Consider the following 26152-nt stretch of genomic DNA (forward strand, 5'->3'; position numbering starts at 1 on the left):
ACATTCGAGGCCGCATTGAAATTCACGGCCGTTGTTGCAGTATTACCGGCCGGAAATAATTGACATGTTCATTTTTCACGGGGACATATAAACAACGGCCGTTATCTGATACATAGTGTGCATTCAATGGCCGTAGTTACATTGCATTGCAGTCATAATAGGGGAACCTCAAAACAACGACCGTTATTTTATGTAGTGTGAACATAGCCTAAAGGTGTCCCAACCGAATACTAGAGCTTCCTTTTAATTGTACCGTTTTCCCCAATAAGCGTAACCTTTAATTCTGTAACCACTTACATATATCATTATTACATTTATACATATAAAGTTTCATTTAATTCCATCAATCTTTTCGGTGCATTATCTTTTTGTTACAGAGAGAACATATCTGAGGAGTAACTCACCAATTTCACATACTCTGCCGCTGTATCCAACTTTACATAAACAGGAAAATGAGTTTAAAGAACTTATGCAGGATGCCCCGTTCCGACACGGACTACTTTGGCATAGGTTTATATCTGTATAGAAAGCAAACAGTTGACATATATTTAAGAGAATGATTGGTCACTTAGAAGTTATTATATTGCATATTGCTGTGTATCCCCTATCATGTGTATGTCATTTTATATTATATGTGTAATTGCTGGAATAAAATTTGTGGTTTGGACTAGATATCGAGCATTTTTTCTTTTTCTTTGGGCCATTATGTGAGTAAATGGACAAAAAAAAAATTAATTTGCCATTTTTTCTTCTATATTTTAAACCAAATATATAACAGATCTTATCTTAATGGTATTAAAGCCTTAAAGCGTTACATGTTCAGAAAAAAACAAGCTCTAATACATGCAGGTGGATGAAATAATATTACATTTGATATTAAATTTGATATTAAATTGACCCATGGCTAAAGTCTGAAAAGCTTCTGGTCTTAAAGTCCTCTAGGTGGCATAGAGGGTTGTAGGTCAGAGAATATGGCGGGTGATAGCTCCAAAATGACAATGTACACTTACATTCACAAGTGAGTCCGTTGCCTTTATAGCCATCTTTACAAGTACATTTATAAGAACCTATTGTGTTGGTGCACACCGCATTAGAGTCACATTTTGTAGATGTTTGGGAACATTCATCCACATCTGAAAGTAAAACAAGGTTGGTCATATCTGAATGGGCCAATCATTAGGTACCACTTTTTTTTTATTTATATTCCTATTATTTATGGCAACAACTAAATAATACAAATCTTATATTCTAAATCTTTACAAAGCATGATTCTACCCTTATTTAGGTGTTTGTACCCTAACCAAAGACTTACACAGTATTTACATTTAGTGACAGTGTACCTGAAGACCATGATGCTGTGAAGGGCTGGTAATCTCACACAATGCATAACCGAATGTGTTGAGTTTACAGAGAAGGTAAAGGACAACTCTGGCGTTCCAAAAAAAAAAAAAAAAAAAGGAAAACACTGGCACACATATATTTCATACTTACCATCCCTCCGGTGATGATTGCCGCTTGAATTTCCTGCCGGCCACGTTCCCGTCAACTCTGGGTTCCAGTAAAAAGAATAGGAGAGAAAAGGCTACTGGTGCAAGTAGCCTTTTTCTCTACCTTTTTTAGTTCTACAGGAAGAGGAGGAAGATGAGCCCCCCCCCCCCCCCGCTCTGAGAACATCGACACAAGATGGTGCCAGGAGAAGAGGACATGGTCGACAGTTATTAGGTATGTATGCTTTCTTTTACTTCCAGGGAAGGGCAGAGGGTTGTCGTTTGAGGAAGGGGGCCAGTTAGCCAATTAACATACATTACAAAGTTACATAACTTTGTAAAATTTATTAATTGAGAAAAAAAAAAAGTAAAATGCTGGAGTTGTCTTTTAAGAAAATACATATCTGTAATGTTATTTCAGGACAATAGAATTGCTTTGTTTATTTCTTACCATCACTACATGTGGTGCCCTGATAGTTAGTTGGACAAATACAAGTGAAACTGTGAACTCCATCAATACAAGTGCCTTGGTTTTTACATGGACTGGAAGCACAGTCATCAGCATCTGGAGGGAACAAAAACCATTGTTTGATATTGTAGAAAGGATTTGTATTGAAATTCAGTTTTTTTTTTTTTTACTTTGTTGTAGTTCAGAATTATGTATTATTAAATTATAAACGTTTACTAATGTATAAAGATTTTTACATTTTCGAAATGTAAGTTTGATCATTTAAAATTATTGTATATTATTAGATATGGTAATTGAATATTTAATTTTCTGGTTGCCGGCTCACAATGACTATTAACTTAGCCCTGATCTTACTGCTGTATATGTGTTAGTAAACTTATTCAGTCCCATCTGTGGCTTTGTTCACACGACGTTAAAAAAAAACAGAAAAGGCCTCTGCTTTTTCTATTTGAAAAGACGTCCGTTTTTGCAGCGATTTTATTTTCAATACAATGTAGTGAAGCCAGTGGGATGACGGGTGCCCAATACTCACAGTGTATAAAATGACTGATGTTATCTGTGTGGACGTCAAAAAAATGATCATGACAATTATTTTCGGACGTCTTTTGCAAACACCAGATGTTATTTCTAAGTTGTTCACACACTGTTCTTTTTTCAGCATCCTTTTACCGTTTTTACTATTAGGCTATGTTCACACAGCGTTTAACAGCCAGCCAACTTTATATTGTGTGAACAGCTTCTGGAAATAATAAGCATGTACATTATTTTGACACCCATTCTAAAGAGTGGGCGTTAAAAAAGACGATGTGTGAACACAGCTGACAGGCGGTTAAACATCGAAATAACAATGTCATTTTTTCTTTTCATAAATGGAGAGGAAAAAACGTAGTGGGAACACAGCCTGTCTCTGCAGAGGTGATCACTTCCAGGTCTTGCAAAGAGGAAACAGCATTGAAGGTCAGCCATTGTTAGTTTTTCCAGCATTGATCAATTAGAGAATTAATGTTACAAACTTTAGGGATAATGTATAGTATGTACAAAACATGCCAGAATATGAGCTTGATCCTAGGCAGAATTTTGTGAATTTCTTTTCATATTTCTTATTATTTTCATTTGTGCTTCTGTTTTCTCTTCTACAGTATTTATGAAGTAAAATTTGCATTCCGAAAGTAGTGTGCCTGCAATTTTTGAATTTTGCACCTAACTGAATTATAAGCAGTTTTTTTTAACCTGTGCCGCTCTATTGGACTAATTCCTTATATGCACAAAGATGAAAAATTGTGTGACATTTTTGTTGGCCTCCTCCTAACCTGATGTAATATGTAATCATGTTTTAGTGTTTAGTGAAAACCAACTCCGAAAAATTGCACAAAATTAACAGCATAATAGATAAATTTGCTGCAAGAGAAAGAGCGCGCACACACAAAAAATTTAATTTCTAGACTAAATGATAAATTCCCCCTGTAGTATTTTAGTCAGTTTCTTTGTCGTTTGCATTCCTGGTTTTGGATAAATATACTAAAAAAAATACTAATCTCTTCTTTAAGTGTTTTTATTTTTGTGTGAAATTTATCTATTCTGTCGGGAGCTCCAATAGTGTTTCAAAGTTCACGCTAGTGTACTGACACAGCCACGCAGCTGTGTCAGTACACTAGCATAAACTTTCTAACAATATCAAAGCTCTTGACATAATAATTAATCATGATGCTGGGAGCTCCCTGGTCCAGTCCGCAGAACACAGTCCTTGTACGGACAGAATTCTTTGGGATGTGTGCATTAGCCCTTAGGCTATGTTCACACATAGTATTTCCAGTATCTTTTTTCAACCAAAATCAGGAGTGGAATTGACAAGGCAAAAATATAATGGAAAGATTTGCACAGTTTATTGTGTTTTCAACCCACTCCTGGTTTTGGTTGAAAAAAACAAAACTGACCAAAAGACTGACAAAATACTATGTGTGAACATAGCCATATAGTCATATACAGTGGTTTGCAATAAATTAGAATATCAACAAAAAATATTTTTTCAGTGGTTCAATTGAAAAAGTGACCTCATATATTCTATAGAGTCATTGCATATAGAGTGAACTTTTTCAAGCCTTTATTTCTGTTAAAGTTAATGAATATGGATTACAGCCAAGAAAACCCCAAAAGTCAGTATTTCAGAAAATTATATAAAACCAACTGAAAAAAAAAGAAGTTTTTAACACAGAAATGTCGACCAAATGAAAAGTCAATTCTTGTTCGGGGCACCTTTTGCATGAATGACGGCATCAATGCGGCAATGTGGCATGGAGGCGATCAGCTGATGGCACTGCAGAGGGGTTATTGAAGCCCAGGTTGCTTTGATAGTGGCCTTCAGCTCGTCTGTATTGTTGGGTCTGATGTCTTTCATCTTCCTCTTGACAAAAACCTATAAATTCTCTATGGGGTTAAGGTCTGGCGAGTTTGCTGGCAGATCAAGCCCAGTGATGCTGTGGTTAGTAAACCAGGTGCCAAATCCTGCTGGAAGATGAAAATTCCATCTCCTAGAATCTTTTCAGCACAGGGAAGTATGAAGAGCTCTAAGATTTTTTTTTATTTTTTCCGAGAGTCCGAGGAGCGTGTTCTCACCCAAGTGCACAAAAAGGTGCAGACGTGCCACACAAAAAAGTGCAACAAGGATGCGGTCTATCGCAAGCCCACTCTAAAAAGAGATGGGCCCCCAACCAACCACATTCCCTCCCCTTCCGGGCCAGAAGGCACCTGCAAAGGTTCAGGACAAATATCCTCTCACTGCCGAAGCAGAGAGAGGACCAATGCCGCTCACAGCAACCACCCAAGCGTTAGCTAAGGCGTTCGCCGTTGAGCAGCCGTACCAACGGTTTGGCTATCTCCCGAAGGAGACCCAGGGGTGCAGGGAGGCAAGGAACCTGATGGCCACACATGCCTCCCCTAGACCTCTAGGGGGACACCCAAAAGGGCGACCGCAACCTAGAAAATCCTTGTGACAAAACACACGTGAAAAGTGAACACACAGTGACAAAAATTAAATAAAATAAATAAAGATGTGTGCTGTGTGATACAGCCCGGACATCCGGCCGGATCTATAAAAATTACCCATAGCTCTCAACAGCCGGAGACCGGAAAGCTAAAGGTGAGTGTGCTCAAGGGGTGATAGTGAAGTACCGTGCTAAGTGCTTTCACTCAGTGGGATCCCATCCCCAGTGAGTTACGGCACCCTGGGGTCACCACTCCCAGGGCACTTCTGGCACCTCGGCTCTCAGCCCCCTCGAGCCCCTGGCACAGGAGCTCTAAGATGTCCTGGTAGACAGCAGCGTTTACTTTGGTGTTGATTAAACCCAGTGAACCTCCACCAGAAGATGACATGGCTCCCCAAACCATTACTGATTGTGGAGACTTAACACTAGACCTCCAGCAGCTTGGATTGTGTGCAGCCTCTCCACTCTTCCTCCAGACTCTGGGACCTGGATTTCCAAATGAAATGCAAAATTTACTTTCATCTGAAAATAGCACCTTGGACCACGGATCACTAGTCCAGTTCTTCTTTTCCTTTGCCCAGATAAGACGCTTCTCGCGTTGTTTATTGGTCAGGAGTGGCTTGACACATGGAATGCAACACTTGTAGCCCATGTCCTGCAGACGTCTGGATGTGGTGGCTTTTGAAGCACTGACTCAAGCAGCTGGCCACTCTCTCTCCCAAATTTTTGAATGGCATTTTCGTTACAATCCTGATAAGACTGCGGTTCTCCTGGTTTCTTGTGCACCTTTTTCTACCACACTTTTTCCTTCCACTCAACTTTCCATTAATATGCTTTGATACAGCACTCTGAGAACAGACAGTTTCTTTAGCAATGAACTTTTGTGGCCTACCCTCCTTGTGGAGTGTGTGAATGACCTTCTGGACATCTGTCAAGTCAGCAGTCTTCCCCATGATTGTGTCGCATACTGAACCAGACTAAGGGACCTTTTATAACACTTAGGAAGCCACTGCAGGTATTTTGGGCTAATTATTCTAATTTTCTGAAATACTGACTTTTGGGTTTTTCTTGGCTGTAATCCATAATCATCAACTTTAACAGAAATAAACACTTGAAAAAGTTTACTAAGTATGTAATGACTGGGTCATTTTGGGCCTGGTCCTCAAAGGGTTAAATAACGGCCATCCACAAAATTTCAACAATATGAGAACATAGCCTTTCTGTGTTTTAAATCCACTCCTGGTGCAAAATGCTGACCAAAATACTGAGCAAAAATACTGTGTGGGAACATAGTCTTAATAAAAACATATCTATACAACACATCTATACATCAACACATCTATACAAAACTAATATGAACTATTCTTGTACCCTAGTCTTGTAATAATGAATTCTCTAGTCTCTGTTAGTTTCAACTTACTAGCCCTAAATAAAAAACAAATACTATACAAAATATCCCCCATTGTCTTTCATGTTTACCACAATTTTACACAAACTTCAGAAAGCTAATAAGTTCATATAAAAATTTTAATAATATTGACATTTTAAATCAGTGGGGCATTTCAGCATTATTCAAAAATACCAAGATAGTTGGAGATATGGTAAAAAACAAACAAAAAAAAACAACTATCTGAAATGGTCCTCCTCAAGTCCCACTACAGCTCCTGTTTGGCTCCCTACATTCCTTCGCCGCTCAAAAATAAGAGCTTGGGGCGTAACCTGCCTGCCCAGTGAATCACTGGCCATGGCATTTTTCCATCTTGACCAGTGTTTGGCTGAGCAGGTAGGTCTCACTCAGGACTCGGATCTTAAAGGCAGGGGGGGGGGGGGGGCGAGGAGCAGCCAGGGACAGAGAGCAGAGGAAATAGGAGCTGCAGTGTGATCTGCCGGAGGACAATGGTAGGTAAGTACACCGATTTTTTTCCCCTACGGCTCCAGTTATCTAAGTATTTCTTAAAAACACCAGGGCACCTTAAAATAGTGACATCCCCAATGATTACCATGATGTATGACATGTCATTTAATGTAGTTAAAACTTTAAAAACGTTATTGATAACCAGGGCACAGAACGCATGGAAGTAGTCCTTACTTGTATAAGTGGCTAAGTAGTCCTTTATATTCTTGACTACTAATTAAAAGGATACTGCAAAGAATTTTTTTTTTTTTTTAAATCAACTGGTTTCAGAAAATTGTACAGAATATTAGATTTGTTATTGACTTCTATTCAAAAACTCAAACTTTTTCCGTACTAATCAATTATTTTTTTTACATTCAGAAGTCTGCATGTTTGGAAGCAGACCTGCTCAGATCAATACCCTTAGACAAGGCAATCAATATGTCGAAATTTGTTTTTAATGACAGTGAGCACTTAACAGTAGAATATTGTACAAATTACCTGTTGAGCTCCCAGATGATAATTGTACCTCAGATGTCTTCAATGGATATATAGATGGAGATTTCTGAATCGATGCAAATGTATCTGTAAGTTCACCAATTGTGCTGAATGACTGCAAAAAAAGAAAAGAAGAAAAAACATTGGTTGGACTGGACTCTAGCATCAGAGGACGTGTGGAGCATGGCACTTTCAGTTTTGTACTTTACTTTTGCTAAAGCTGTTGTCTTCTCAGTTGCAGCTTGTACCTTTGGTGTTTGCGATGAAGCGAAATGAGTTGTTTCTTCAGTGGAGGGAAACGGTGTGCTCTTTAGTGTTGTAGAACTGATTTCAATTGTAGTGGAATGTTCCGTTGTTGCAATTTTAGAAGTGAGTAAGGCTTCTGTTGTTGAGGGTTCCGTGGCTGTGGGTCCTTCAGATTTGTATGGTGTTCCTGATGCTACGAAGGAAGATTGAGATGACTGCTGCCTTGTTCCTTCTGAAGATGAGTGTTGTGATTCGACGGAAGTAGCAGTTGACATTGTATTGGAAGTTGTGTTGGTAAATTTCTCAGGTGTGCTGTATGTACTTGAAATTTCTGCAGATGAAAACCCATTGGTTTGCCTCGACTCAGAGGATGTAATGCCTGGAGTACTAGCGGGAGAAGACGTATGGAGTATGACATGGTCAGAATAGACTACTTCTGAAGGGGTAGTTTTTGAACTGTCGGTGGTAGATTGCTGCTTTGTAGTTTTCACGGCAGAGAAATTAGTCGTTTCAGCCATGGTTTCTAACGGGGTGCTGTTAGAGACTGTGTTATTGGTTTGAATGATAGTGGAAACTGTAGCTGATGACATTTTGGAACTGAGTACTTCACCTAATGTTGAGGATTCAGTAATTGTTGACGATCCAGATTTCACTGTGGTTTCTGTTGTCACAAAGGAAGATTCAGGTGTTCTCCCTGTAAGCTTTCCTGACGATGAAGATTGTGCTTCGGTAGACACGTATGTTGATCCAGCATTGAAAGATGTATCTGTGATTTTCTCAAATGTGCTGTGTGACTGTAATAAGTTTGTAGAAGAAAACTCTTTGGTTGGACTTGACTCTGGGGATGAAGTGGAAGTAATTCTAGTCTGGGAGGAAGTGTCGAGCATGACACTTTCAGTTGTGTTCTGTACTTGTGGTGTAGATGTTGGCTTCTCAGTTGAAGCTTGTACCTTTGGTGTTACCGATGCACTGAAATGAATTGTTTCTTCAGTGGAGGGAAACGGTGTGCTCTTCAGTGCCGTAGAACTGATTTCATTTGTAGTGGAATGTTCCGTTGTTGCATTTTTAGAAGTGAGTAAGGCTTCTGTTGTTGAGGGTTCCGTGGCTGTGGGACCTTCAGATTTGTATGGTGTTCCTGATGCTACGAAGGAAGATTGAGATGATTGCTGCCTTGTTCCTTCTGAAGATGAGTGTTGTGATTCGAAGGAAGTAGCAGTTGACATTGTATTGGAAGTTGTGTTGGTAAATTTCTCAGGTGTGCTGTATGTACTTGAAATTTCTGCAGATGAAAACCCATTGGTTTGCCTCGACTCAAAGGATGTCGTGGCTGGAGTACTAGCGGGAGAAGACGTGTGGAGCATGACATGGTCAGAAGTGACTACTTCTGTAGGGGTAGATTTTAAACTGTCGGTGGTAGATTGCTGCTTTGTAGTTTTCAAGGCAGAGAAATTAGTCGTTTCAGCCATGGTTTCTAACGGGGTGCTGTTAAAGACTGTGTTATTGGTTTGAATGGTAGTGGAAACTGTAGCTGATGACATTTTGGATCCGAGTACTTCACCTAAAGTTGAGGGTTCAGTAATGGTTGACGATCCAGATTTCACTGTGGTTTCTGTTGTCACAATGGAAGATTCAGGTGTTCTCCCTGTTAGCTTTCCTGACGATGAAGATTGTGCTTCGGTAGACATGTACGTTGATCCAGCATTGAAAGATGTATCTGTGATTTTCTCAAATGTACTGTGTGACTGTAATAAGTTTGTAGAAGAAAACTCTTTGGTTGGACTTGACTCTGGAGATGCAGTGGAAGTAATTCTTGTACGGGATGAAGTGTCAAGCATTACACTTTCAGTTGTGTTCGGTACTTGTGGTGTAGATGTTGGCTTCTCAGTTGAATCTTGTACCTTTGGTGTTACCGATGCACTGAAATGAGTTGTTTCTTCAGTGGAGGGAAACGGTGTGCTCTTCAGTGCCGTAGAACTGATTTCAATTGTAGTGGAATGTTCCGTTGTTGCAATTTTAGAAGTGAGTAAAGCTTCTGTTGTTGAGGGTTCTGTGGCTGTGAGTCCTTCAGATTTGTATGGTGTTCCTGATGCTACGAAGGAAGATTGAGATGATTGCTGCCTTGTTCCTTCTGAAGATGAGTGTTGTGATTCGACTGAAGTAGCAGTTGACATTGTATTGGAAGTTGTGTCGGTAAATTTCTCAGGTGTGCTGTATGTACTTGAAATTTCTGCAGACGAAAACCCATTGGTTTGCCTCGACTCAGAGGATGTAATGCCTGGAGTACTAGCGGGAGAAGACGTATGGAGCATGATATGGTCAGAAGTGACCACTTCTGAAGGGGTAGTTTTTAAACTGTCAGTGGTAGATTGCTGCTTTGTAGTTTTCAAGGCAGAGAAATTAGTCGTTTCAGCCATGGTTTCTAACGGGGTGCTGTTAAAGACTGTGTTATTGGTTTGAATGATAGTGGAAACTGTAGCTGATGACATTTTGGAACCGAGTACTTCACCTAATGTTGAGGATTCAGTAATTGTTGACGATCCAGATTTCACTGTGGTTTCTGTTGTCACAACGGAAGATTCAGGTGTTCTCCCTGTTAGCTTCCCTGGTGATGAAGATTGTGCTTCGGTAGACACGTATGTTGATCCAGCATTGAAAGATGTATCTGTGATTTTCTCAAATGTGCTGTGTGACTGTAATAAGTTTGTAGAAGAAAACTCTTTGGTTGGACTTGACTCTGGGGATGCAGTGGAAGTAATTGTAGTACGGGAGGAAGTGTCGAGCATGACACTTTCAGTTGTGTTCTGTACTTGTGGTGTAGATGTTGGCTTCTCAGTTGAAGCTTGTACCTTTGGTGTTACCGATGCACTGAAATGAGTTGTTTCTTCAGTGGAGGGAAACGGTGTGCTCTTCAGTGCCGTAGAACTGATTTCAATTGTAGTGGAATGTTCCGTTGCAATTTTAGAAGTGAGTAAGGCTTCTGTTGTTGAGGGTTTCGTGGCTGTGAGTCCTTCAGATTTGTATGGTGTTCCTGATGCTACGAAGGAAGATTGAGATGATTGCTGCCTTGTTCCTTCTGAAGATGAGTGTTGTGATTCGACGGAAGTAGCAGTTGACATTGTATTGGAAGTTGTGTCAGTAAATTTCTCAGGTGTGCTGTATGTACTTGAAATTTCTGCAGACGAAAACCCATTGGTTTGCCTCGACTCAGAGGATGTAATGCCTGGAGTACTAGCGGGAGAAGACGTATGGAGCATGACATGGTCAGAAGTGACTACTTCTGAAGGGGTAGTTTTTAAACTGTCGGTGGTAGATTGCTGCTTTGTAGTTTTCAAGGCAGAGAAATTAGTCGTTTCAGCCATGGTTTCTAACGGGGTGCTGTTAAAGACTATGTTATTGGTTTGAATGATAGTGGAAACTGTAGCTGATGACATTTTGGAACCGAGTACTTCACCTAATGTTGAGGATTCAGTAATTGTTGATGATCCAGATTTCACTGTGGTTTCTGTTGTCACAAAGGAAGATTCAGGTGTTCTCCCTGTTAGCTTTCCTGGTGATGAAGATTGTGCTTCGGTAGACACGTATGTTGATCCAGCATTGAAAGATGTATCTGTGATTTTCTCAAATGTGCTGTGTGACTGTAATAAGTTTGTAGAAGAAAACTTTTTGGTTGGACTTGACTCTGGGGATGCAGTGGAAGTAATTGTAGTACGGGAGGAAGTGTCGAGCATGACACTTTCAGTTGTGTTCTGTACTTGTGGTGTAGATGTTGGCTTCTCAGTTGAAGCTTGTACCTTTGGTGTTACCGATGCACTGAAATGAGTTGTTTCTTCAGTGGAGGGAAACGGTGTGCTCTTCAGTGCCGTAGAACTGATTTCAATTGTAGTGGAATGTTCCGTTGCAATTTTAGAAGTGAGTAAGGCTTCTGTTGTTGAGGGTTCCGTGGCTGTGAGTCCTTCAGATTTGTATGGTGTTCCTGATGCTACGAAGGAAGATTGAGATGATTGCTGCCTTGTTCCTTCTGAAGATGAGTGTTGTGATTCGAAGAAAGTAGCAGTTGACATTATATTGGAAGTTGTGTCTGTAAATTTCTCAGGTGTGCTATATGTACTTGAAATTTCTGCAGACGAAAACCCATTGGTTTGCCTCGACTCAGAGGATGTCGTGGCTGGAGTACTAGCGGGAGAAGACGTGTGGAGGATGACATGGTCAGAAGTGACTACTTCTGTAGGGGTAGATTTTAAACTGTCGGTGGTAGATTGCTGCTTTGTAGTTTTCAAGGCAGAGAAATTAGTCGCTTCAGCCATGGTTTCTAACGGAGTGTTGTTAAAGACTGTGTTATTGTTTTGAATGATAGTGGAAACTGTAGCTGATGACATTTTGGAACCGAGTACTTCACCTAATGTTGAGGATTCAGTAATTGTTGACGATCCAGTTTTCACTGTGGTTTCTGTTGTCACAAAGGAAGATTCAGGTGTTCTCCCTGTTAGCTTTCCTGACGATGAAGATTGTGCTTCGGTAGACATGTACGTTGATCCAGCATTGAAAGATGTATCTGTGATTTTCTCAAATGTACTGTGTGACTGTAATAAGTTTGTAGAAGACAACTCTTTGGTTGGACTTGACTCTGGAGATGCAGTGGAAGTAATTCTTGTATGGGATGAAGTGTCAAGCATTACACTTTCAGTTGTGTTCGGTACTTGTGGTGTAGATGTTGGCTTCTCAGTTGAATCTTGTACCTTTGGTGTTACCGATGCACTGAAATGAGTTGTTTCTTCAGTGGAGGGAAACGGTGTGCTCTTCAGTGCCGTAGAACTGATTTCAATTGTAGTGGAATGTTCCGTTGTTGCAATTTTAGAAGTGAGTAAAGCTTCTGTTGTTGAGGGTTCTGTGGCTGTGAGTCCTTCAGATTTGTATGGTGTTCCTGATGCTACGAAGGAAGATTGAGATGATTGCTGCCTTGTTCCTTCTGAAGATGAGTGTTGTGATTCGACTGAAGTAGCAGTTGACATTGTATTGGAAGTTGTGTCGGTAAATTTCTCCGGTGTGCTGTATGTACTTGAAATTTCTGCAGACGAAAACCCATTGGTTTGCCTCGACTCAGAGGATGTAATGCCTGGAGTACTAGCGGGAGAAGACGTATGGAGCATGATATGGTCAGAAGTGACCACTTCTGAAGGGGTAGTTTTTAAACTGTCAGTGGTAGATTGCTGCTTTGTAGTTTTCAAGGCAGAGAAATTAGTCGTTTCAGCCATGGTTTCTAACGGGGTGCTGTTAAAGACTGTGTTATTGGTTTGAATGATAGTGGAAACTGTAGCTGATGACATTTTGGAACCGAGTACTTCACCTAATGTTGAGGATTCAGTAATTGTTGACGATCCAGATTTCACTGTGGTTTCTGTTGTCACAAAGGAAGATTCAGGTGTTCTCCCTGTTAGCTTTCCTGGTGATGAAGATTGTGCTTCGGTAGACACGTATGTTGATCCAGCATTGAAAGATGTATCTGTGATTTTCTCAAATGTGCTGTGTGACTGTAATAAGTTTGTAGAAGAAAACTCTTTGGTTGGACTTGACTCTGGGGATGCAGTGGAAGTAATTGTAGTACGGGAGGAAGTGTCGAGCATGACACTTTCAGTTGTGTTCTGTAATTGTGGTGTAGATGTTGGCTTCTCAGTTGAAGCTTGTACCTTTGGTGTTACTGATGCACTGAAATGAGTTGTTTCTTCAGTGGAGGGAAACGGTGTGCTCTTCTGTGCCGTAGAACTGATTTCAATTGTAGTGGAATGTTCCGTTGTTGCATTTTTAGAAGTGAGTAAGGCTTCTGTTGTTGAGGGTTCCGTGGCTGTGGATCCTTCAGATTTGTATGGTGTTCCTGATGCTACGAAGGAAGATTGAGATGATTGCTGCCTTGTTCCTTCTGAAGATGAGTGTTGTGATTCGACGGAGGTAGCAGTTGACATTGTATTGGAAGTTGTGTCGGTAAATTTCTCAGGTGTGCTGTATGTACTTGAAATTTCTGCAGACGAAAACCCATTGGTTTGCCTCGACTCAGAGGATGTAATGCCTGGAGTACTAGCGGGAGAAGACGTATGGAGCATGATATGGTCAGAAGTGACTACTTCTGAAGGGGTAGTTTTTAAACTGTCGGTGGTAGATTGCTGCTTTGTAGTTTTCAAGGCAGAGAAATTAGTTGTTTCAGCCATGGTTTCTAACGGAGTGCTGTTAAAGACTGTGTTATTGGTTTGAATGATAGTGGAAACTGTAGCTGATGACATTTTGGAACCGAGTACTTCACCTAATGTTGAGGATTCAGTAATTGTTGACGATCCAGATTTCACTGTGGTTTCTGTTGTCACAAAGGAAGATTCAGGTGTTCTCCCTGTTAGCTTTCCTGGTGATGAAGATTGTGCTTCGGTAGACACGTATGTTGATCCAGCATTGAAAGATGTATCTGTGATTTTCTCAAATGTGCTCTGCGACTGTAATAAGTTTGTAGAAGAAAACTCTTTGGTTGGACTTGACTCTGGAGATGCAGTGGAAGTAATTCTAGTACGGGAGGAAGTGTCGAGCATGACACTTTCAGTTGTGTTCTGTACTTGTGGTGTAGATGTTGGCTTCTCAGTTGAAGCTTGTACCTTTGGTGTTACCGATGCACTGAAATGAGTTGTTTCTTCAGTGGAGGGAAACGGTGTGCTCTTCAGTGCCGTAGAACTGATTTCAATTGTAGTGGAATGTTCCGTTGCAATTTTAGAAGTGAGTAAGGCTTCTGTTGTTGAGGGTTCCGTGGCTGTGAGTCCTTCAGATTTGTATGGTGTTCCTGATGCTACGAAGGAAGATTGAGATGATTGCTGCCTTGTTCCTTCTGAAGATGAGTGTTGTGATTCGACGGAAGTAGCAGTTGACATTGTATTGGAAGTTGTGTCGGTAAATTTCTCAGGTGTGCTGTATGTACTTGAAATTTCTGCAGACGAAAACCCATTGGTTTGCCTCGACTCAGAGGATGTAATGCCTGGAGTACTAGCGGGAGAAGACGTATGGAGCATGATATGGTCAGAAGTGACTACTTCTGAATGGGTAGTTTTTAAACTGTCGGTGGTAGATTGCTGCTTTGTAGTTTTCAAGGCAGAGAAATTAGTTGTTTCAGCCATGGTTTCTAACGGGGTGCTGTTAAAGACTGTGTTATTGGTTTGAATGATAGTGGAAACTGTAGCTGATGACATTTTGGAACCGAGTACTTCACCTAATGTTGAGGATTCAGTAATTGTTGACGATCCAGATTTCACTGTGGTTTCTGTTGTCACAAAGGAAGATTCAGGTGTTCTCCCTGTTAGCTTTCCTGGTGATGAAGATTGTGCTTCGGAAGACACGTATGTTGATCCAGCATTGAAAGATGTATCTGTGATTTTCTCAAATGTGCTGTGTGACTGTAATAAGTTTGTAGAAGAAAACTCTTTGGTTGGACTTGACTCTGGGGATGCAGTGGAAGTAATTGTAGTACGGGAGGAAGTGTCGAGCATGACACTTTCAGTTGTGTTCTGTACTTGTGGTGTAGATGTTGGCTTCTCAGTTGAAGCTTGTACCTTTGGTGTTACCGATGCACTGAAATGAGTTGTTTCTTCAGTGGAGGGAAACGGTGTGCTCTTCAGTGCCGTAGAACTGATTTCAATTGTAGTGGAATGTTCCGTTGTTGCATTTTTAGAAGTGAGTAAGGCTTCTGTTGTTGAGGGTTCCGTGGCTGTGGATCCTTCAGATTTGTATGGTGTTCCTGATGCTACGAAGGAAGATTGAGATGATTGCTGCCTTGTTCCTTCTGAAGATGAGTGTTGTGATTCGAAGAAAGTAGCAGTTGACATTATATTGGAAGTTGTGTCGGTAAATTTCTCAGGTGTGCTATATATACTTGAAATTTCTGCAGACGAAAACCCATTGGTTTGCCTCGACTCAGAGGATGTCGTGGCTGGAGTACTAGCGGGAGAAGACGTGTGGAGCATGACATGGTCAGAAGTGACTACTTCTGTAGGGGTAGATTTTAAACTGTCGGTGGTAGATTGCTGCTTTGTAGTTTTCAAGGCAGAGAAATTAGTCATTTCAGCCATGGTTTCTAACGGGGTGCTGTTAAAGACTGTGTTATTGGTTTGAATGATAGTGGAAACTGTAGCTGATGACATTTTGGAACCGAGTACTTCACCTAATGTTGAGGATTCAGTAATTGTTGACGATCCAGATTTCACTGTGGTTTCTGTTGTCACAAAGGAAGATTCAGGTGTTCTCCCTGTTAGCTTTCCTGGTGATGAAGATTGTGCTTCGGTAGACACGTATGTTGATCCAGCATTGAAAGATGTATCTGTGATTTTCTCAAATGTGCTGTGTGACTGTAATAAGTTTGTAGGAGAAAACTCTTTGGTTGGACTTGACTCTGGGGATGCAGTGGAAGTAATTCTAGTACGGGAGGAAGTGTCGAGCATGACACTTTCAGTTGTGTTCTGTACTTGTGGTGTAGATGTTGGTTTTTCAGTTGAAGCTTGTACCTTTGGTGTTACCGATGCACTGAAATGAGTTGTTTCTTCAGTGGAGGGAAACGGTGTGCTCTTCAGTGCCGTAGAACTGATTTCAATTGTAGTGGAATGTTCCGTTGCAATTTTAGAAGTGAGTAAGGCTTCTGTTGTTGAGGGTTCCATGGCTGTGGGACCTTCAGATTTGTATGGTGTTCCTGATGCTACGAAGGAAGATTGAGATGATTGCTGCCTTGTTCCTTCTGAAGATGAGTGTTGTGATTCGACGGAAGTAGCAGTTGACATTGTATTGGAAGTTGTGTCGGTAAATTTCTCAGGTGTGCTGTATGTACTTGAAATTTCTGCAGACGAAAACCCATTGGTTTGCCTCGACTCAGAGGATGTAATGCCTGGAGTACTAGCGGGAGAAGACGTATGGAGCATGATATGGTCAGAAGTGACTACTTCTGAAGGGGTAGTTTTTAAACTGTCTGTGGTAGATTGCTGCTTTGTAGTTTTCAAGGCAGAGAAATTAGTTGTTTCAGCCATGGTTTCTAACGGAGTGCTGTTAAAGACTGTGTTATTGGTTTGAATGATAGTGGAAACTGTAGCTGATGACATTTTGGAACCGAGTACTTCACCTAATGTTGAGGATTCAGTAATTGTTGACGATCCAGATTTCACTGTGGTTTCTGTTGTCACAAAGGAAGATTCAGGTGTTCTCCCTGTTAGCTTTCCTGGTGATGAAGATTGTGCTTCGGTAGACACGTATGTTGATCCAGCATTGAAAGATGTATCTGTGATTTTCTCAAATGTGCTCTGCGACTGTAATAAGTTTGTAGAAGAAAACTCTTTGGTTGGACTTGACTCTGGAGATGCAGTGGAAGTAATTCTAGTACGGGAGGAAGTGTCGAGCATGACACTTTCAGTTGTGTTCTGTACTTGTGGTGTAGATGTTGGCTTCTCTGTTGAAGCTTGTACCTTTGGTGTTACCGATGCACTGAAATGAGTTGTTTCTTCAGTGGAGGGAAACGGTGTGCTCTTCAGTGCCGTAGAACTGATTTCAATTGTAGTGGAATGTTCCGTTGCAATTTTAGAAGTGAGTAAGGCTTCTGTTGTTGAGGGTTCCGTGGCTGTGAGTCCTTCAGATTTGTATGGTGTTCCTGATGCTACGAAGGAAGATTGAGATGATTGCTGCCTTGTTCCTTCTGAAGATGAGTGTTGTGATTCGACGGAAGTAGCAGTTGACATTGTATTGGAAGTTGTGTCGGTAAATTTCTCAGGTGTGCTGTATGTACTTGAAATTTCTGCAGACGAAAACCCATTGGTTTGCCTCGACTCAGAGGATGTAATGCCTGGAGTACTAGCGGGAGAAGACGTATGGAGCATGATATGGTCAGAAGTGACTACTTCTGAAGGGGTAGTTTTTAAACTGTCGGTGGTAGATTGCTGCTTTGTAGTTTTCAAGGCAGAGAAATTAGTTGTTTCAGCCATGGTTTCTAACGGGGTGCTGTTAAAGACTGTGTTATTGGTTTGAATGATAGTGGAAACTGTAGCTGATGACATTTTGGAACCGAGTACTTCACCTAATGTTGAGGATTCAGTAATTGTTGACAATTCAGATTTCACTGTGGTTTCTGTTGTCACAAAGGAAGATTCAGGTGTTCTCCCTGTTAGCTTTCCTGGTGATGAAGATTGTGCTTCGGTAGACACGTATGTTGATCCAGCATTGAAAGATGTATCTGTGATTTTCTCAAATGTGCTGTGTGACTGTAATAAGTTTGTAGAAGAAAACTCTTTGGTTGGACTTGACTCTGGGGATGCAGTGGAAGTAATTGTAGTACGGGAGGAAGTGTCGAGCATGACACTTTCAGTTGTGTTCTGTACTTGTGGTGTAGATGTTGGCTTCTCAGTTGAAGCTTGTACCTTTGGTGTTACCGATGCACTGAAATGAGTTGTTTCTTCAGTGGAGGGAAACGGTGTGCTCTTCAGTGCCGTAGAACTGATTTCAATTGTAGTGGAATGTTCCGTTGTTGCATTTTAGAAGTGAGTAAGGCTTCTGTTGTTGAGGGTTCCGTGGCTGTGGATCCTTCAGATTTGTATGGTGTTCCTGATGCTACGAAGGAAGATTGAGATGATTGCTGCCTTGTTCCTTCTGAAGATGAGTGTTGTGATTCGAAGAAAGTAGCAGTTGACATTATATTGGAAGTTGTGTCGGTAAATTTCTCAGGTGTGCTATATGTACTTGAAATTTCTGCAGACGAAAACCCATTGGTTTGCCTCGACTCAGAGGATGTCGTGGCTGGAGTACTAGCGGGAGAAGACGTGTGGAGCATGACATGGTCAGAAGTGACTACTTCTGTAGGGGTAGATTTTAAACTGTCGGTGGTAGATTGCTGCTTTGTAGTTTTCAAGGCAGAGAAATTAGTCATTTCAGCCATGGTTTCTAACGGGGTGCTGTTAAAGACTGTGTTATTGGTTTGAATGATAGTGGAAACTGTAGCTGATGACATTTTGGAACCGAGTACTTCACCTAATGTTGAGGATTCAGTAATTGTTGACGATCCAGATTTCACTGTGGTTTCTGTTGTCACAAAGGAAGATTCAGGTGTTCTCCCTATTAGCTTTCCAGGTGATGAAGATTGTGCTTCGGTAGACACGTATGTTGATCCAGCATTGAAAGATGTATCTGTGATTTTCTCAAATGTGCTGTGTGACTGTAATAAGTTTGTAGGAGAAAACTCTTTGGTTGGACTTGACTCTGGGGATGCAGTGGAAGTAATTCTAGTACGGGAGGAAGTGTCGAGCATGACACTTTCAGTTGTGTTCTGTACTTGTGGTGTAGATGTTGGCTTCTCAGTTGAAGCTTGTACCTTTGGTGTTACCGATGCACTGAAATGAGTTGTTTCTTCAGTGGAGGGAAACGGTGTGCTCTTCAGTGCCGTAGAACTGATTTCAATTGTAGTGGAATGTTCCGTTGCAATTTTAGAAGTGAGTAAGGCTTCTGTTGTTGAGGGTTCCGTGGCTGTGGGACCTTCAGATTTGTATGGTGTTCCTGATGCTACGAAGGAAGATTGAGATGATTGCTGCCTTGTTCCTTCTGAAGATGAGTGTTGTGATTCGACGGAAGTAGCAGTTGACATTGTATTGGAAGTTGTGTCGGTAAATTTCTCAGGTGTGCTGTATGTACTTGAAATTTCTGCAGACGAAAACCCATTGGTTTGCCTCGACTCAGAGGATGTAATGCCTGGAGTACTAGCGGGAGAAGACGTATGGAGCATGATATGGTCAGAAGTGACTACTTCTGAAGGGGTAGTTTTTAAACTGTCGGTGGTAGATTGCTGCTTTGTAGTTTTCAAGGCAGAGAAATTAGTTGTTTCAGCCATGGTTTCTAACGGAGTGCTGTTAAAGACTGTGTTATTGGTTTGAATGATAGTGGAAACTGTAGCTGATGACATTTTGGAACCGAGTACTTCACCTAATGTTGAGGATTCAGTAATTGTTGACGATCCAGATTTCACTGTGGTTTCTGTTGTCACAAAGGAAGATTCAGGTGTTCTCCCTGTTAGCTTTCCTGGTGATGAAGATTGTGCTTCGGTAGACACGTATGTTGATCCAGCATTGAAAGATGTATCTGTGATTTTCTCAAATGTGCTCTGCGACTGTAATAAGTTTGTAGAAGAAAACTCTTTGGTTGGACTTGACTCTGGAGATGCAGTGGAAGTAATTCTAGTACGGGAGGAAGTGTCGAGCATGACACTTTCAGTTGTGTTCTGTACTTGTGGTGTAGATGTTGGCTTCTCAGTTGAAGCTTGTACCTTTGGTGTTACCGATGCACTGAAATGAGTTGTTTCTTCAGTGGAGGGAAACGGTGTGCTCTTCAGTGCCGTAGAACTGATTTCAATTGTAGTGGAATGTTCCGTTGCAATTTTAGAAGTGAGTAAGGCTTCTGTTGTTGAGGGTTCCGTGGCTGTGAGTCCTTCAGATTTGTATGGTGTTCCTGATGCTACGAAGGAAGATTGAGATGATTGCTGCCTTGTTCCTTCTGAAGATGAGTGTTGTGATTCGACTGAAGTAGCAGTTGACATTGTATTGGAAGTTGTGTCGGTAAATTTCTCAGGTGTGCTGTATGTACTTGAAATTTCTGCAGACGAAAACACATTGGTTTGCCTCGACTCAGAGGATGTAATGCCTGGAGTACTAGCGGGAGAAGACGTATGGAGCATGATATGGTCAGAAGTGACCACTTCTGAAGGGGTAGTTTTTAAACTGTCAGTGGTAGATTGCTGCTTTGTAGTTTTCAAGGCAGAGAAATTAGTCGTTTCAGCCATGGTTTCTAACGGGGTGCTGTTAAAGACTGTGTTATTGGTTTGAATGATAGTGGAAACTGTAGCTGATGACATTTTGGAACCGAGTACTTCACCTAATGTTGAGGATTCAGTAATTGTTGACGATCCAGATTTCACTGTGGTTTCTGTTGTCACAAAGGAAGATTCAGGTGTTCTCCCTGTTAGCTTTCCTGGTGATGAAGATTGTGCTTCGGTAGACACGTATGTTGATCCAGCATTGAAAGATGTATCTGTGATTTTCTCAAATGTGCTCTGTGACTGTAATAAGTTTGTAGAAGAAAACTCTTTGGTTGGACTTGACTCTGGGGATGCAGTGGAAGTAATTGTAGTACGGGAGGAAGTGTCGAGCATGACACTTTCAGTTGTGTTCTGTACTTGTGGTGTAGATGTTGGCTTCTCAGTTGAAGCTTGTACCTTTGGTGTTACTGATGCACTGAAATGAGTTGTTTCTTCAGTGGAGGGAAACGGTGTGCTCTTCAGTGCCGTAGAACTGATTTCAATTGTGGTGGAATGTTCCGTTGTTGCATTTTTAGAAGTGAGTAAGGCTTCTGTTGTTGAGGGTTCCGTGGCTGTGGATCCTTCAGATTTGTATGGTGTTCCTGATGCTACGAAGGAAGATTGAGATGATTGCTGCCTTGTTCCTTCTGAAGATGAGTGTTGTGATTCGACGGAAGGTAGCAGTTGACATTGTATTGGAAGTTGTGTCGGTAAATTTCTCAGGTGTGCTGTATGTACTTGAAATTTCTGCAGACGAAAACCCATTGGTTTGCCTCGACTCAGAGGATGTAATGCCTGGAGTACTAGCGGGAGAAGACGTATGGAGCATGATATGGTCAGAAGTGACTACTTCTGAAGGGGTAGTTTTTAAACTGTCGGTGGTAGATTGCTGCTTTGTAGTTTTCAAGGCAGAGAAATTAGTTGTTTCAGCCATGGTTTCTAACGGAGTGCTGTTAAAGACTGTGTTATTGGTTTGAATGATAGTGGAAACTGTAGCTGATGACATTTTGGAACCGAGTACTTCACCTAATGTTGAGGATTCAGTAATTGTTGACGATCCAGATTTCACTGTGGTTTCTGTTGTCACAAAGGAAGATTCAGGTGTTCTCCCTGTTAGCTTTCCTGGTGATGAAGATTGTGCTTCGGTAGACACGTATGTTGATCCAGCATTGAAAGATGTATCTGTGATTTTCTCAAATGTGCTCTGCGACTGTAATAAGTTTGTAGAAGAAAACTCTTTGGTTGGACTTGACTCTGGGGATGCAGTGGAAGTAATTCTAGTACGGGAGGAAGTGTCGAGCATGACACTTTCAGTTGTGTTCTGTACTTGTGGTGTAGATGTTGGTTTCTCAGTTGAAGCTTGTACCTTTGGTGTTACCGATGCACTGAAATGAGTTGTTTCTTCAGTGGAGGGAAACGGTGTGCTCTTCAGTGCCGTAGAACTGATTTCAATTGTAGTGGAATGTTCCGTTGCAATTTTAGAAGTGAGTAAGGCTTCTGTTGTTGAGGGTTCCATGGCTGTGGGACCTTCAGATTTGTATGGTGTTCCTGATGCTACGAAGGAAGATTGAGATGATTGCTGCCTTGTTCCTTCTGAAGATGAGTGTTGTGATTCGACGGAAGTAGCAGTTGACATTGTATTGGAAGTTGTGTCGGTAAATTTCTCAGGTGTGCTGTATGTACTTGAAATTTCTGCAGACGAAAACCCATTGGTTTGCCTCGACTCAGAGGATGTAATGCCTGGAGTACTAGCGGGAGAAGACGTATGGAGCATGATATGGTCAGAAGTGACTACTTCTGAAGGGGTAGTTTTTAAACTGTCGGTGGTAGATTGCTGCTTTGTAGTTTTCAAGGCAGAGAAATTAGTTGTTTCAGCCATGGTTTCTAACGGAGTGCTGTTAAAGACTGTGTTATTGGTTTGAATGATAGTGGAAACTGTAGCTGATGACATTTTGGAACCGAGTACTTCACCTAATGTTGAGGATTCAGTAATTGTTGACGATCCAGATTTCACTGTGGTTTCTGTTGTCACAAAGGAAGATTCAGGTGTTCTCCCTGTTAGCTTTCCTGGTGATGAAGATTGTGCTTCGGTAGACACGTATGTTGATCCAGCATTGAAAGATGTATCTGTGATTTTCTCAAATGTGCTCTGCGACTGTAATAAGTTTGTAGAAGAAAACTCTTTGGTTGGACTTGACTCTGGAGATGCAGTGGAAGTAATTCTAGTACGGGAGGAAGTGTCGAGCATGACACTTTCAGTTGTGTTCTGTACTTGTGGTGTAGATGTTGGCTTCTCAGTTGAAGCTTGTACCTTTGGTGTTACCGATGCACTGAAATGAGTTGTTTCTTCAGTGGAGGGAAACGGTGTGCTCTTCAGTGCCGTAGAACTGATTTCAATTGTAGTGGAATGTTCCGTTGCAATTTTAGAAGTGAGTAAGGCTTCTGTTGTTGAGGGTTCCGTGGCTGTGAGTCCTTCAGATTTGTATGGTGTTCCTGATGCTACGAAGGAAGATTGAGATGATTGCTGCCTTGTTCCTTCTGAAGATGAGTGTTGTGATTCGACGGAAGTAGCAGTTGACATTGTATTGGAAGTTGTGTCGGTAAATTTCTCAGGTGTGCTGTATGTACTTGAAATTTCTGCAGACGAAAACCCATTGGTTTGCCTCGACTCAGAGGATGTAATGCCTGGAGTACTAGCGGGAGAAGACGTATGGAGCATGATATGGTCAGAAGTGACTACTTCTGAAGGGGTAGTTTTTAAACTGTCGGTGGTAGATTGCTGCTTTGTAGTTTTCAAGGCAGAGAAATTAGTTGTTTCAGCCATGGTTTCTAACGGGGTGCTGTTAAAGACTGTGTTATTGGTTTGAATGATAGTGGAAACTGTAGCTGATGACATTTTGGAACCGAGTACTTCACCTAATGTTGAGGATTCAGTAATTGTTGACGATCCAGATTTCACTGTGGTTTCTGTTGTCACAAAGGAAGATTCAGGTGTTCTCCCTGTTAGCTTTCCTGGTGATGAAGATTGTGCTTCGGTAGACACGTATGTTGATCCAGCATTGAAAGATGTATCTGTGATTTTCTCAAATGTGCTGTGTGACTGTAATAAGTTTGTAGAAGAAAACTCTTTGGTTGGACTTGACTCTGGGATGCAGTGGAAGTAATTGTAGTACGGGAGGAAGTGTCGAGCATGACACTTTCAGTTGTGTTCTGTACTTGTGGTGTAGATGTTGGCTTCTCAGTTGAAGCTTGTACCTTTGGTGTTACCGATGCACTGAAATGAGTTGTTTCTTCAGTGGAGGGAAACGGTGTGCTCTTCAGTGCCGTAGAACTGATTTCAATTGTAGTGGAATGTTCCGTTGTTGCATTTTAGAAGTGAGTAAGGCTTCTGTTGTTGAGGGTTCCGTGGCTGTGGATCCTTCAGATTTGTATGGTGTTCCTGATGCTACGAAGGAAGATTGAGATGATTGCTGCCTTGTTCCTTCTGAAGATGAGTGTTGTGATTCGAAGGAAGTAGCAGTTGACATTATATTGGAAGTTGTGTCGGTAAATTTCTCAGGTGTGCTATATGTACTTGAAATTTCTGCAGACGAAAACCCATTGGTTTGCCTCGACTCAGAGGATGTAGTGGCTGGAGTACTAGCGGGAGAAGACGTGTGGAGCATGACTATGGTCAGAAGTGACTACTTCTGTAGGGGTAGATTTTTAAACTGTCGGTGGTAGATTGCTGCTTTGTAGTTTTCAAGGCAGAGAAATTAGTCATTTCAGCCATGGTTTCTAACGGGGTGCTGTTAAAGACTGTGTTATTGGTTTGAATGATAGTGGAAACTGTAGCTGATGACATTTTGGAACCGAGTACTTCACCTAATGTTGAGGATTCAGTAATTGTTGACGATCCAGATTTCACTGTGGTTTCTGTTGTCACAAAGGAAGATTCAGGTGTTCTCCCTGTTAGCTTTCCTGGTGATGAAGATTGTGCTTCGGTAGACACGTATGTTGATCCAGCATTGAAAGATGTATCTGTGATTTTCTCAAATGTGCTGTGTGACTGTAATAAGTTTGTAGGAGAAAACTCTTTGGTTGGACTTGACTCTGGGGATGCAGTGGAAGTAATTCTAGTACGGGAGGAAGTGTCGAGCATGACACTTTCAGTTGTGTTCTGTACTTGTGGTGTAGATGTTGGCTTCTCAGTTGAAGCTTGTACCTTTGGTGTTACCGATGCACTGAAATGAGTTGTTTCTTCAGTGGAGGGAAACGGTGTGCTCTTCAGTGCCGTAGAACTGATTTCAATTGTAGTGGAATGTTCCGTTGCAATTTTAGAAGTGAGTAAGGCTTCTGTTGTTGAGGGTTCCGTGGCTGTGAGTCCTTCAGATTTGTATGGTGTTCCTGATGCTACGAAGGAAGATTGAGATGATTGCTGCCTTGTTCCTTCTGAAGATGAGTGTTGTGATTCGACGGAAGTAGCAGTTGACATTGTATTGGAAGTTGTGTCGGTAAATTTCTCAGGTGTGCTGTATGTACTTGAAATTTCTGCAGACGAAAACACATTGGTTTGCCTCGACTCAGAGGATGTAATGCCTGGATTACTAGCGGGAGAAGACGTATGGAGCATGACATGGTCAGAAGTGACTACTTCTGCAGGGGTAGTTTTTAAACTGTCGGTGGTAGATTGCTGCTTTGTAGTTTTCAAGGCAGAGAAATTAGTTGTTTCAGCCATGGTTTCTAACGGGGTGCTGTTAAAGACTGTGTTATTGGTTTGAATGATAGTGGAAACTGTAGCTGATGACATTTTGGAACCGAGTACTTCACCTAATGTTGAGGATTCAGTAATTGTTGACGATCCAGATTTCACTGTGGTTTCTGTTGTCACAAAGGAAGATTCAGGTGTTCTCCCTGTTAGCTTTCCTGGTGATGAAGATTGTGCTTCGGTAGACACGTATGTTGATCCAGCATTGAAAGATGTATCTGTGATTTTCTCAAATGTGCTCTGTGACTGTAATAAGTTTGTAGAAAAAAACTCTTTGGTTGGACTTGACTCTGGGGATGCAGTGGAAGTAATTCTAGTACGGGAGGAAGTGTCGAGCATGACACTTTCAGTTGTGTTCTGTACTTGTGGTGTAGATGTTGGCTTCTCAGTTGAAGCTTGTACCTTTGGTGTTACCGATGCACTGAAATGAGTTGTTTCTTCAGTGGAGGGAAACGGTGTGCTCTTCAGTGCCGTAGAACTGATTTCAATTGTAGTGGAATGTTCCGTTTGCAATTTTAGAAGTGAGTAAGGCTTCTGTTGTTGAGGGTTCCGTGGCTGTGGATCCTTCAGATTTGTATGGTGTTCCTGATGCTACGAAGGAAGATTGAGATGATTGCTGCCTTGTTCCTTCTGAAGATGAGTGTTGTGATTCGACTGAAGTAGCAGTTGACATTGTATTGGAAGTTGTGTCGGTAAATTTCTCAGGTGTGCTGTATGTACTTGAAATTTCTGCAGACGAAAACACATTGGTTTGCCTCGACTCAGAGGATGTAATGCCTGGATTACTAGCAGGAGAAGACGTATGGAGCATGACATGGTCAGAAGTGACTACTTCTGAAGGGGTAGTTTTTAAACTGTCGGTGGTAGATTGCTGCTTTGTAGTTTTCAAGGCAGAGAAATTAGTTGTTTCAGCCATGGTTTCTAACGGGGTGCTGTTAAAGACTGTGTTATTGGTTTGAATGATAGTGGAAACTGTAGCTGATGACATTTTGGAA

The 26152-nt window shown here is 41.4% G+C and overlaps 3 protein-coding genes across 3 annotated transcripts in view; all 3 read right to left on the reverse strand.

Annotated features, from left to right (window-relative positions):
• Window positions 1–17927, reverse strand: part of LOC138794688 (mucin-3B-like) — a 58666-nt gene extending 40739 nt beyond the window's left edge. The window contains exons 1-5 of the mRNA XM_069973497.1: window positions 7539–17927; window positions 7333–7444; window positions 1939–2052; window positions 1011–1133; window positions 405–518 (exon numbers count right to left, since the gene is read on the reverse strand). Coding sequence (XP_069829598.1) covers window positions 405–518; window positions 1011–1133; window positions 1939–2052; window positions 7333–7444; window positions 7539–17927 — 10852 coding nt within the window. The remainder of the gene's footprint in view (window positions 1–404; window positions 519–1010; window positions 1134–1938; window positions 2053–7332; window positions 7445–7538) is intronic.
• A 125-nt stretch (window positions 17928–18052) lies between these two features.
• LOC138794692 (streptococcal hemagglutinin-like) lies at window positions 18053–23234 on the reverse strand. Its single transcript, XM_069973501.1, has 2 exons — window positions 21149–23234; window positions 18053–21018 (listed from the first exon to the last, which is right to left on the reverse strand). Exons 1-2 carry the CDS (start codon window positions 23232–23234, stop codon window positions 18053–18055), a joined length of 5052 nt encoding a protein of 1683 aa, XP_069829602.1.
• An 849-nt stretch (window positions 23235–24083) lies between these two features.
• On the reverse strand, window positions 24084–25496 carry LOC138794695 (uncharacterized). The gene has a single exon (XM_069973508.1). The coding sequence runs from the start codon at window positions 25494–25496 to the stop codon at window positions 24084–24086; it is 1413 nt and encodes a 470-aa protein (XP_069829609.1).
• Window positions 25497–26152: the final 656 nt, after the last annotated feature.

This window comes from Dendropsophus ebraccatus, chromosome 6 (assembly GCF_027789765.1).
Source record: "Dendropsophus ebraccatus isolate aDenEbr1 chromosome 6, aDenEbr1.pat, whole genome shotgun sequence".
Taxonomy (NCBI): Eukaryota; Metazoa; Chordata; class Amphibia; order Anura; family Hylidae; genus Dendropsophus; species Dendropsophus ebraccatus.